The sequence below is a fragment of the Ailuropoda melanoleuca genome, chromosome 6, assembly GCF_002007445.2.
Source record: "Ailuropoda melanoleuca isolate Jingjing chromosome 6, ASM200744v2, whole genome shotgun sequence".
Classification (NCBI taxonomy): Eukaryota; Metazoa; Chordata; class Mammalia; order Carnivora; family Ursidae; genus Ailuropoda; species Ailuropoda melanoleuca.
The window spans coordinates 7405399-7418484 of NC_048223.1; the positions used below are offsets into that span (position 1 = coordinate 7405399).

At 41.1% G+C, this 13086-nt stretch overlaps 2 protein-coding genes across 2 annotated transcripts in view; one reads left to right on the top strand and one right to left on the bottom strand.

Annotated features, from left to right (window-relative positions):
- ATP1B3 (ATPase Na+/K+ transporting subunit beta 3) overlaps window positions 1-2387 on the bottom strand; it is a 41411-nt gene extending 39024 nt beyond the window's left edge. The window contains exon 1 of the mRNA XM_034661888.1: window positions 2091-2387. Within this exon, the coding sequence (XP_034517779.1) occupies window positions 2091-2199 (109 nt within the window). The 5' untranslated portion in view covers window positions 2200-2387. The remainder of the gene's footprint in view (window positions 1-2090) is intronic.
- Window positions 2388-3117: 730 nt separating this feature from the next.
- LOC100467816 (heterogeneous nuclear ribonucleoprotein A1-like) lies at window positions 3118-8957 on the top strand. The gene is given in 3 exon segments (XM_034661816.1): window positions 3118-3190; window positions 7584-8398; window positions 8400-8957. Coding segments are annotated over 3 exon segments (1107 nt in total). The 3' UTR covers window positions 8619-8957.
- Window positions 8958-13086: the final 4129 nt, after the last annotated feature.

A 13086-nucleotide genomic window follows, 5' to 3' on the forward strand; every position in this document is an offset into this window, starting at 1 on the left:
GTGGACATCTCTGTAGTAATGAGATCAGGCAGCTAGCCCAAACAGTGCCTTTCTGATCATTAGAACAAGATACCCCTTTCTCCAGGCAGACTCCCCACGCTTGAGGGCACACAGCCTGGAGAGCTGAGTATGGACTTCACCCTCTACCACACCCACATATATCCTTAGATGCCCTTATGTTGGGATTGGATTGCGGATAATTTATGACATTTTGCACTGGTTTACTACAATTCCAATAAATTCAGAAAAGTACTATTTGTTGGTAAGAGTTAACATTTTCAATTTTGAAAAAAGGTCTTGCCTTAATCCTTCTAAAATAAATCCCAACTTTACTGTACCGTTGCCGCCCTTATATAATGCCTACACTTCGATCATTTGTGCACATTACCTACTTAAAAGCATATACCCAATAAAATCTCAACCTCAACATCATTATAAATACAAAGCTTAGACAAGATGCACTATCCGCAGTAAGAAATGTCATTCTAACAAAAAATGAAGGTACTTATTACTGGAAATGAGAAGGCACTGAGGAAGGTAGTCTACAAACATTAATCCCTCTCCACCACTCAAAAATTCCTTCAGCAAAAAGGTAGCACATTCTAGAAGCAATAATAACTTCACCATTTTTCCCCACTTAACTCCGGATGCAAGATTTATTTCCTTTTCACATTAGTGGGTTCCCAAAAGACAGCTATCTAAATAAAAATCATGAGTGTTAGTTAGGCAAGGCATCTGTAAAATAATAAAACCGCTGGACTAGGATTAAAGGACAACTGGGTTCTTTTCTTGGCTATGTGGAATATGTAATTTTACACAAAGCAAAATCACAACCTCTCTAGATCTCATTTTTCTCATCTCTAAACTGGGGGTTGGGCTAAAAACCTCCAAGGCCCCTTTCAGCTTGTGATAGGGCTTTAAGCCGACTTTCCATTCCGGAGGAGCCGATTTCAGTCAGTAGCAACAGTTTATTTTCTGAGTCATAGCTAATTTACTCTCCTCATGCTTCTTTTAAAGATGTCGTGCCCAAATAGTTCTCCCACTCAAAAAATTTATTCTCACTCAAAAAAAAAAAAAAAAAAGGTCAAGACCCATCAACAAAACGTTTTTCAAAGGGCAAAAGAAAAGAAAAAAGAAAGAAGCACTAGTCCTTATTCAGACATTAATACAATTTTTCGGGGGGGAAAGAAAGAGACACCCTAAAGCAATACTGTATCGGTGGATGGTTTAAATATTGCTTGTAAAACAAAGAACTTATACTTACAGAAAAACTAACACGCACAACCATCACACGTTTTGAAGGCACAAAAATTGTGCCACCTGGGATTTACCTTCCCCAAAAGAAGCCTATTTGCTAGGAAGAAAACGCCCGTAATTACAAAGGAATCAGGCAGGTACCAACCTTTTTAATGGTCTTTTCACTGTCCAAATTCAAGAGCATTTCGTGTACCAAGTACTCGTGTGACTAACTCACCGCGGCACATTCATGCAACCCACACACTTAACACTCGCACTCTTCCGACCGGGGTGGCAGCGTGGACGAGTCACAAGATAGCGGCGAGAGTGGAAATTTCCTCTCCCCGGGAGTGGGGCAGGGTCTGGCTTCCCCGAACCGCTGGGCGCCACCGGCCGCCTCTGCCAGGGCCTCTCCCGGACGGCGCGCTCGGTACAAAGGGAGGCCCGGGCGTTCGGCCCCCCGCACGCTCGGGACTCGACTCTGGGCAGGGGTCCCCGGCCTCCGGCGCCGCTCGGGGCTGGAGGCCGGAGCAGCACGTGCGCTCCGCTCCCGGCCGGGAGGAAGGAACTGGCGCGGCCCGGCGGGGACTGCCAGAGGGCCCGGCTGCCTCGGGAGCCAGCGGCGGCCCGCCCGCCACGCTAGAAATGAATGGGGCCGCGCCGCCCCTCCTCCGCCGCCACCCATACGACAGTCTGGCGGCCCCGGACGAAAACCGCTGTGGGCGGGCGGAGGCTGCGGCTACTCTTAGGGCCCCCGCGCGGGGAGCCGTCTCCCGCCTTTCCTTTCCCACCCGACCCCGCCCGGCGCCCCCCGGACCGCGGCCGGCCCCGGCGCCCAACCGCCGCCCGCTCACCCCAGCTCTTGGCGGTGCGCCCCAGGAACTCTCCGGTGGTCGGGTTGTAGATGAAGAGCTTCCACTCGGCTAGGCTCTGGTTCAAGGTCTTCTTCTCTTTCTTCGTCATGGTGTGTGTGCAGACGGCGAGGGGAGCGGCGGCCGCGGCGGTGGAGGCGGCGAGAAGCGCGGAGGCGCGTCCCGGCTCAAGCGGCACAGCCCGGAGACGGCGGCGGAAAGCGGAACGGCCGAGGACACCACCTCGCTGCGGTGCGCACTCGAGCCTACTGCGCCGAGCGAGCCCGGCGGCCGCTCGGGCCGCGGNTCGACTGGGGGACGCTCGGGGCTCCCTCTCCGCTGGTCAGAGGAAGCAGAAACCACACATGGCAACTTTAAAAATCGTGAGGGCTTCATAAGCAAATTTATAATAACAAGCCAAAGGTGGGCGCCCCTGACCTGCAGGTTTCTCAGGAGGAGGAGTCTGGGGAGATGCTGTGGGCCACCGGGCCCGACGGCCCCTCAGCTCCTTGACTGAGGCGGTGCGGGACCGGAGAACACGGAAACGACTCCCGTTTGCCAGAGTCGTCTTCACCGAGGAGGGGACTTCACCCTCTCCCCGAACGGCCTCGCAGACCGTCTCCAGGCGTTCTCCTTTGGGCTCTATGACGTGACTAAAAGTCCGCGGGAGGATCCCGTGAGGCATCTAATATAGTACATCCTGCTGCTCAGAGAATGTCCTTACTTGGCTCTTTTGAAGGATTTAACCAGGAATCGCAGGTCAATGGGAATTTCATTCTAAGTGTGTCAGTATTAAACAGTAGAATTTTCTCCAGATTCAGTTGAATGTATCAAGGAAATCAATATATATGCTTTCCTGATTTTCCTGTCAACCGTAAGACCTGCTTTTTCTGAGACAGGGTCCACAGGAAATCAATTCTTCGTTTAGTGTTGATTCCTAAATAAAGTTCGCGGCTTTTCATCTTTTCCACCGTCGTGGATGCTCCCCGTGGTCGGAGCTGAGGGTGCAGTCGACGTTTTTCTACACGAGATGGAGCTGAAGAGTACTGTGCACTGCGACTGTTGCGACAGAGCGAAAAGAAATAAAGGAGTTTGGGCAGAAGGTGCGTGGTTTTTTTAGAAAAAATAAATGGAGCACTGCTTCTATTTTATTGGCAAAAAATTATGAACGAGGAAATGTAGCACACATCTTATGTTTTGGAATAATTGCATTGTAATCTATCTGGAAGTTTAAACACAGCCTGCAAATTCTTTAAAGGAGTAATGGATAGATTCTGGCATCTCTCCCTCACTTTGCTTACTGAAGGAAGGAATTACGGATTACGTCCCCCACAAATGGAAAAGAGGTAGAATATATTACTATAAAATAATTCCCACCCACCTTGCCATTAGGAAAGCTATTTTTATCTCATTAAAATTCTAGCTACAAATTAGCTAAAATACTAGTAGGGTTGATAACAGGTTTTTTAGTTTAGAGAAGAGGTTAAGAAATGCAGTCTGATTGAAATAAAATATAAAACCCATCTTTATTTATTTTGTGTGTCTCTGTGTGTGCTCATAACAAGCACACTTTGAAAAGTAATTACCTGGTACACACAAGGAAAACATGGTAAACAAAAACATTTTGAAAATAGTGTTTCAAAGATTGAGTGCTGTCAGATTTGTAGTTTGCATATTTTAGTGGTCCTCAATATGACTTTCATATGTAGTGCTTTGTGGTTTTCCAAATAAATATTTAAATACAAATATAATTCAGTAAATAGTTTGAAAACCCATGCCTAGTTTAGGATAGTAACTGCCCCAACAGATTTCAGTTTGGGGAAAAGTTGCCATTCTGCTCCAAAATACAGGCACTATTTGTTTCTCTGATAGATGATACTTGAGCATTACCCAGAAGGGAAAATACTGAGTGGACTGGGGGATAGGAGACTACCAAGTTTGAACAGATAAAATATCAAATTTAATCACAACTTTATTTCTTAGAAGCTTATTTTACTATACCTCATTTTTCTTTCTTAAGTGGCCAGGATGCCCACTTAAACTTGAATTTCAGATAGACAATGGGTAATTTTTTAGTATAAGTATAGTCCATGCAATATTTGGGATATATTTAGACTAAAAAATTATTCTTATCTACCTGAAATTCAAATTTACCTGGATATCCTGTATTTATATTTGCTAAATCTTGCTACCACCCTACCTATAGAGGATAACTATGAATCCCACAGGAATAATAATGATCATTTATACATAGTTAAGTCCTAGGCCCTGTACTACTTGCTTAGTGTGTTGTATTTCTTAATCTTTACAAATACCCTAAGAGGGAGATATTGTTTCCCTAATTTTCTAAATGAGGAAACTGAGGTTTAGAGAAATTAAGTAACTTTCCCATGGTCAAAAGGCTATCAAACAACAGTACATTGATTCAAATCCCCATGTTTCCTGCACATACCCAGTACTGGTTCCCCAGTGAATGATGGCAGAGCTCTGGGGAAACGTCACAAAGCTGAATGCGGTGGAATGAGAGAAAATGAGAGAAACAGTTGTGGGGCACTTGGTTGAGTATTCTCTCCAGTCAGCTGAATCCATTTTCTGCCTTCTATGGGCATAAACAAGATCTTTTGGCTCTTCATTTGCTAAAACTCTTAGTTTATTCCTGAATTTTAGAATCATGTGAACAGAAAAAATATTTTAGTTCTTATAAAAGCATTTTATTTATAATTTGGCGTTATAACTGATGTGACTTTGATACTAAATCACTGAAAGGCCATTATTTGTCTCTAGGAGACAAATTATTAAGATTAAGATTTTCTGAGAAATAGTCCTTCCTTATAACAGCAGCTACAATTGTGTTGGCATTTTATTGTATCCAAGAAACATAGTCATGAACACATCATCTTAAATTAAATGAACCAGTGTTTTTGTAAAGTGCAACATAGTATACAGCATAGAAAGTGCTCTGTTAAATGGTCAGGGTTTTTTGTTATAATTTTTAATACTGTCATTCACTGGATTAGGTGACTTTGAAAATGTGTATGATATGATCTATGAAATAATTTACTAAATGAAAAATAAATTCAAATGACCAACTCAATGTGAGCTATTTAATAAATTGGTTATAAAAATTTATAGAAGGTAAAGGTGACATAAGAATGGCAGAATGTTCATATTTATTGAAGCTGGGTGATGAGTCCATGGACTTCATCATATTTTGTTTACTTTGTACAGCATTAAAATTTTTCATAATAAAACTTGTTTTTTATTTTTTTTATTTTTTTTTTAAGATTTTATTTATTTATTTGAGATAGAGCAGGAGCAGGGAAACAGAGGGAGAAGGACAGGCAGGCTCCCTGCTTAGCAGGGAGCCAGATGCGGGGCTCGATCCTAGGACCCTGGGATCATGACCTGAGCTGAAGGCAGCCGCTTAACCGACTGAGCCACCCAGGTGCCCCAAAACTTGTTTTTTTAATGGGGCAAAGGTTAGGCAATTTTTTTTTTAAAGATTTTATTTATTTATTTGACAGAGATAGAGATAGCCAGCGAGAGAGGGAACACAAGCAGGGGGAGTGGGAGAGGAAGAAGCAGGCTCATAGCAGAGGAGCCTGATGTGGGGCTTGATCCCTTAACGCCGGGATCACGCCCTGAGCCGAAGGCAGATGCTTAACTGCTATGCCACCCAGGTGCCCCAAAACTTGTTTTTTTAATGGGGCAAAAGTTAGGCAATTTTTCTGATACACATTTTTCTGGTTCACTTAGTTGTAAAATAACCAAAAGAAGGTATAGTTTTAAAAATTTTCAAAAGAACTATTTAAAAAAAACCTGACCTCAGAGAAACAGAAAAATTTTTTTTCTTTTTTTGTATTCTAGTTAGTGACCTTGGGAAAATTTGAGAAGCCTGTGTATCCATAAAACAAGTTTATATATCTATCTGTAATATATAATGTATATATATTCTATCATCTATCTATATATTTATAGATAGCAATCAGATACAAAAAAAAAAAAAGAATTGTTGGAAATTCCTCTAATTAAAAAAAAATCAGGGGCACCTGGGTGGCTCAGTGGTTAAGTGTCTGCCTTCAGCTCAGGCTGTGAACCCGGGGTCCTGTAGGGAGTCTGCTTATCTCTTTCCCTCTGCATTCCCTCTCTCCCCACTGCCCCAGCTCATGCTCTCTCTCTGTCTCTCTCTCTCAAATAAATAAATAAAATCTTTAAAACAAAAACAACAGAAGGGCTGAAAGAAAAGGTTAGTGGAATTTCCCAAAGTGTAAAGCAAAAAGACAAAGGGGAAGAAATATTTTTAAAAGTCCAAAAACTATATAGGGTCAATCCAGGGAGGATAATAGCCAATCAGTAGTTCCAGAAGAAGACAAGAAAACTCAGGGGAAAAAATAATGACAGCAATAATAGAAGAACATTTCTTAGAGCTAAGATAGATAGGAGTCTTCAGAGTAAAAGGGCTTACCAAGTGCCACACAAAATAAGTGAAAATAAACCCCTACTTCACCATAAACTTGTGATTTTATAGTACATTAAATACTAAGAGAAGATTCTAAAAGCTTCCAGAGAACAAGCAACAGGTCAACTACAACAGAACAAAAATTTAATTGGCCCTAGTCTTCTCATCAACAGCACTCAGTGCCAGAAGACAGTAGAACACTGCTTTCAAAGTTCTCAGGAGCTGAGTATCGTAACTAGTTAAGGTATCACTCAGCCCTAAGGGTAAAATGAAGACATGTTCAGAAATGTAAGAACTCAGAAAGCTCACCTATCAAAAATTCTTTCTGAAAAAATCAATTAAGGATGAAACAGTAAAAAGAAAAAGGAATCCAAAAATCAAAAAAACCTGAGATCCAAGAAACACTAATCCCTAACCCAATGAAAGGAAGGCCTAGAACTATAGCTGTACAGCAGACCAAGAGAGCAATTGCTATTGAACTGGAGAAGAATGTCCTCAGGCAGAAAGTGGATTCCATACCACAGAGACTGGGATTAAGATCCTGGACAAATGTAGTCATATGGTGAAGGCGTGTGCTTTGTTAAGAGGAAAAATGGAAAGCGATTAAAACAAAAGAAAGCCGCATTCCAAATATAAAGCAAACTAAAATCTGTTATTATTTGGTTCTTCTAATGGAGCATTTGAAAATGTAATTATATGATCATGATGTTTGAAGCATTCCTCCTAGTGACATGGGCCAATGATATAGATTTACCTTTTCTATTCTAACTGATGCATTTTGTTCTATAGTAAATACTATTTACGTAAGCAAAATAGTATAATTACACTTTATTGACTTAAAATACTTAGTATCAACTGAATGGCCATTCACAAAACAAAATGTGAATGTTACAAATTCTAATAATATAAAAGTAATGGTGGAGTTGACAGAAGTCAAGAGGTCTATGGAGGAGAGAGAGTTGAAGGAAGAAAGTTGAAGGGAAATTTAGATGTGTTCTTTCTCTTACATAATAAATAATAAGGTAAGAGATGTTGAGAATTGCTTTCTGCCCTTGGACACCACCGAGTAAGTATCATTAAAGTCCCTGCCCCCACCGCTGTCCTGTCTAAGTCAGAGCCTCCCAAAGAGCCTGAACAGCTGCAGAAGATCTTCACTGGGGGTTTGAGCTTTGAAACAACCAATGAGGGTCTGAGGAGCCATTTTGAGCAATGGGGAATACTCACAGACAGTGTGGTAATGAGACGTCCAAACACCAAACATTCCAGATCCTTTGGGTTTATCACGTATGCCACTGCGGAGGAGGTGGAGGCAGCCATGAACGCAAGGCCACACAAGCTGGATGGAATTGTTGCGGAATCAAAGAGGGCTGTCTCAAGAGAATATTCTCAAAGACCTGTTGCCCACTTAACTATGAAAAAGATTTTTGTTGATGGCGTTAAAGAAGACACTGAAGAACATCATCTAAGAGATTATTTTGAACAGCATGGGAAAATTGAAGTGATTGAGATCATGACTGACCGAGGCACTGGGAGAAAGAGAGGCTTTGCTTTTGTAATGTTTGATGACCATGACTCTGTAGACAGATTGTCCTTTAAAAATCCCATACGGCCACATGTGGTGAATGGCCACAACGGTGAAGGAAGGCAAGCCCTATCTAAGCAAGAAATGGCTAGTGCTTCATCCAGTCAAGGAGGTCAAAGTCGTTCTGGAAACTCTAGTGGCAGTTGTGAAAGTGGTTTTGGTGGGAATGACAACTTTGGTCATGGAGGGAACTTCAGCAGACAAGGAGGCTTTGGTGGCAGTCGAGGTGGTGGTGGATATGGTGGCAGCGGGGATGGCTATGGATTTGGTAAATGATGGAAGCAATTTTGGAGGTGGTGGAAGCTGTAATGATTCTGGCAATTGCAACAGTAAATTTTCAAATTTTGGACCCATGAAAGGAGGAAATTTTGGAGGTAGGAGCTCTGGCCCCTATGGTGGTGGAGGCCAATACTTTGCCAAACCATGAATCCAAGCTGGCTATGGCGGTTCCAGCAGCAGCAATAGCTACAGCTGTGGCAGGACGTTTTAATTACTGCCAGGAAACAGCTTAATAGGAGAGGAGAGCCAGAGAAATGACAGGGAAGCTACAGGTTGCAACAGATTTGTGAACTCAGCCAAGCACAGTGGTAGCAGGGCCTAGCTGCTATGAAGAAGACATGTTTTAAACAATACTCATATGTATGGGCAAAAAATTTGAGGACTGTATTTGTGACTAATTGTAGAACAAGTTATTTTAGTTTCTGTTCTATGGAAAGTGTAAAGCATTCCAACAAAGGGTTCTAATGTAGATTTTTTTTTTTTTTGCACCCATGCTGTTGATTGCTAAATATAGTGGTCTGGTCATGGCACTGAATAAATGTGTCTTTAAAGGGGGGGGAGGGGTGCCTGGGTGGCGCAGTCGTTAGGCGTCTGCCTTTGGCTCAGGGCGTGATCCCATTCTGGGATCAAGCCCCACATCAGGCTTCTCCGATAGGAGCCTGCTTCTTCCTCTCCCACTCCCCCTGCTTGAGTTCCCTCTCTCACTGGCTGTCTCTGTCAAAATAAATAAATAAAATCTTTTTAAAAAGGGGGAGGGAGATTTTAAGAATATAAAGATGGTGGAGCTGGAAATGGAAATATTAATTATGTATTTCTTTAAGGTTGTAAATATAACCAATAGAAAAAGTAAATACTAAATAGTACTGTGTATTTTTAATACTAAAACAATACTACAAATAACAAAATATGAAATGGAGGATGAAGTAGGACATAATACATAAATAGCTCATTTATCATCTTCTTGGCCAAGTAGGACATAATACATAAATAGCTCATTTATCATCTTCTTGGCCAGGGAGTTAAAACTGACCAAAAAGGGAAGGTATATAAGCATGTTATTTAAAGCTGAGGAGAGAGTGACTGTCTTAATCCATTTGGGCTTCTATAGCCAGACTAGGTGGCTTATAAACAACAGAAACTTATTTCTCACAGTTTTGGAGGCTGAAAGCCCAAGATCAGGGTGCCAGCATGGAGCCCTCTTCCAGGTTGCAAACTTCTAGTTGTAACCTCATATGGCCAAGCAGGGAGGGATTCTTCTGGAGCTTCTTTTATGAGGGCATTAGTTCCTAGGTTGCAGTCCTCATGATCTAATCACTTCCCAAAGGCCCCACCTCCTAATACCATCACCTTAGGGGATAGGATTTGAACATAAGGATTTGGGGAGGAGTGGGGAACAGAAACATTCAGACCATAGCTGTGACCAAATGAAATAAAGTGAGAAAGGATTTAAAGTGAATACCTAGGGAGTTTAATGAATATCATGTTTTTCTAGTGGGATGGAGGACAGGATATGTGTACTTTTCTTTTTTAGTCCTTTTGTACTTCTTGTTGTTGTTTTTTACCAATGTACATGGTGTACACTTTGATAGTTTAATTTAATGGTTGCGGGCGGGGTAGGGGTGTGGGCCTTGGGTGGCTCAGTTGGTTAAGCGTCTGACTCTTGATTTGGCTTAGGTCATGATCTCAGGGTTGTGAGATCCAGCCCTGTGTTAGGCTCCACACTGCTTAAGATTCTCTTTCTCCCTCTCCCTTTGCCCCCCACCAAATAAATAAATTGATTAAATTAAATGGTTGGGAAAAAGTACTTTCGTTCAACTGGCTCCTCCCATTACAAACTCTGAGACCCACAATTCCAAACTGCAAAATTTTTTTTCCTCTTTAAAGGAAGGTATAAGTTCTTCAATTATAGCGTAAGAGCCAACACTTAAATAAATGAGTTATAAGGTCTTAGATGAAACCAAATGAAATTTTGACCTATGAAGATAGCAATGTCATAGGGTTCAACATAATATACGCTCATTTCACTAAAGGAGTAGAAATGAAGCCAAACCAGAATTACAGCCTGTTATACCATTTGTTTATTTTTTATATTGATTTTTTTAACTTAATTTAACTTAAAAAAATTGTTTTAAACCCACAGGACTCTGTCAAAAACACAAAACTACTTTCAGTCATAGAAAGAAAAAGCTAAGCCCTGAGTCTCCAGTGAGTTTTGGTGTACTGTTGTTTCATGTCCATTGCAAAGCAGCATGCTAATTTAACTCAAATTTGAGGCCAAAAGGATGTCACATGAAGGCATCTGTGGAATAGTCAGGCCCTTGCACATGGGATCCACTGAAGTAATACATGCACTGAAAATTTTCAATTTACTTCTTTCATGAAGAGTGCTAACTAAAGAGGGATCAGAAAGAATTTCCTTATATAAGGGTTAAAACAGATTTGAAAATAATGTCTCCTACTTAATCATTGTTTTATAGCATAACTTGATAGTATCTAAATGTCAAAAGTTAGCTCTAGGATTTTTGTTGTTGTTTGTAAGACTCAAATGTTCCTGCCAAATTTGAGGTATTTGATTCTTAATCAAGAATCTTTCATGAGTATCGTCATTCTATATGTGACAATTTCTTTCTTTTTTTTTTTTTTAAGATTTTATTTATTTATTTGACAGAGATAGAGACAGCCAGCGAGAGAAGGAACACAAGCAGGGGGAGTGGGAGAGGAAGAAGCAGGCTCATAGCAGAGGAGCCTGATGTGGGGCTCGATCCCATAACGCCAGGATCATGCCCTGAGCTGAAGGCAGACGCTTAACCGCTGTGCCACCCAGGCGCCCGAGTTTCTGATTGTTACCATGGAGGACTAAATACTACAGAAGATGTGTGGTTTCAAATGATAGTTCTTGACGTTATAGTAGGATCATCGTATTGCTCATAGACTCCTCCATCTCTGGGGGAGAAGCCCTTGAGATCAGCTGGTCTAAGCCCCACTGTTAGTAGAGGAAAAAACTGAGTCTCAGAGACAGAAATTTATTCTACACAGGGAATTTGTGAGAGAGATAAAGTGACCAGAGAGCATTCAGCTCCTGGTGAGACCTTCTTTCTGTTACACTGTGTTGTTTCCTCAATTCAGACACTCATCACCAAAAATATCAGTGTTTCAAAAACAAGAAACTAGTTTAAAATGGGCTTTTGTAAACTTGGAAAATCATGATTCTCCAGAAATTCTATAAATAAAAAAATGTTGCCCCTCAGAGGTCGGGAGTAATGATGGTAAACAAAATTCTTTCCATATCCTAAAGTCTAGGGCATCCTTCTATGAATAAGGAAATGTGGGCTAAAAGAATAGTAGGTTCTATCCATGCATATTCCATCTTTATTTGAACAAAGGTATCTCACAAATCATGATCAAGACTCATTTCCCTCTATTCAAATAAGCTGTGGGCTTCTAGTGTGTTTGCCAGACAACTCCTAGGGCAAAGTTGGAGCAATTCAGAACTTGAATCCAATTTTCTAGTTCCAGGATTGTGTTATCTGATAGTATTAATAAATAACTTATTATTTCAGCAATCTCTTTTCCTTTCAGTTTGATGTTTTGTTTTTAGTGGAAAATAATTGTGTCAGAGAAGTGACTATGTTCTTTTAAGCAGGAACTATCTGTCACAATCCGACTAAGAGGAACATGAGGGAAAATTTAAATGTCACTTTAGGCAATATCTCAACATTATTTCCTAAGAGACTTGATAATGTCTCTAGGGGCGTGGGAATTCAAGTTCCTTGATTCTAATTATTGTGTTGCAACCGACTCATTCTATGACCATAACTTAATTACTTTTACACAAATTCATTATCTCTAATGCATTGTGTACAAGTATATAACTGCCTTACTGGCAATTTTATGAGGAAAGTGGTCTTTTGGTTAAATGATGGTTTGGGAGTTCGGAAATCCCCATAAATGCATATTGTGTTTCAACTTCCTGCAAAGCACATTAAGTTTATGTTAGTTAATGATCTTTCCATATCAAGACAGAGAAAGCAAACTCAGATTGACTTAAACTGTAAGGAGGATTTACAGGTGAACATAGCTTACTTAAAGTCCAGAGGTTTACTGACTTCAGGAAAGGTTTGACCTGGGGCCCAAATGAAGTGAATAAATCCTGGATTCTTGCTTTCCACTTATTGGTTCCTTTATCTAGGGTTAGTTTCCAGAAGCTTCTGGGCCTGCATACTTCCAGGTTCAGATCCAGCAGAAAAGAGAGTCAGCATCTTCAATAGCTTAAATAAAACTCCCAACTGTAGTCTCATTGGCCCCCTACTGCCCTGATTTGTGACTGTTTGTTCTAAACCAACTCTGAAGGTCAGGGAGATGGGATATGCTGAGAGGGTCAAGCCCAGGAGAGTCCACTTTTGACCTGAGGGTGGGGTCAACTCCTCTCAAACACATGATTCAGAAATTTCAAATAGTGTTAGGAAGAGGGAAGGGGAGTTAAATCTTACAACCTTCTATTTAAATGCCTTTAAAAACTAGCATCTCACATAAAGTCATTCTTGCACTCACTGATTCATTCAACTAACATTTTTCCGGGGCTCACTATATGTGAGGTCTTGACTCCATTCTTTTTCACTCCATTTCCAGGTTCCTCCTTAAAAGCAAGAGCAAAGTCTAAGATATGGACCTCAGAGTGG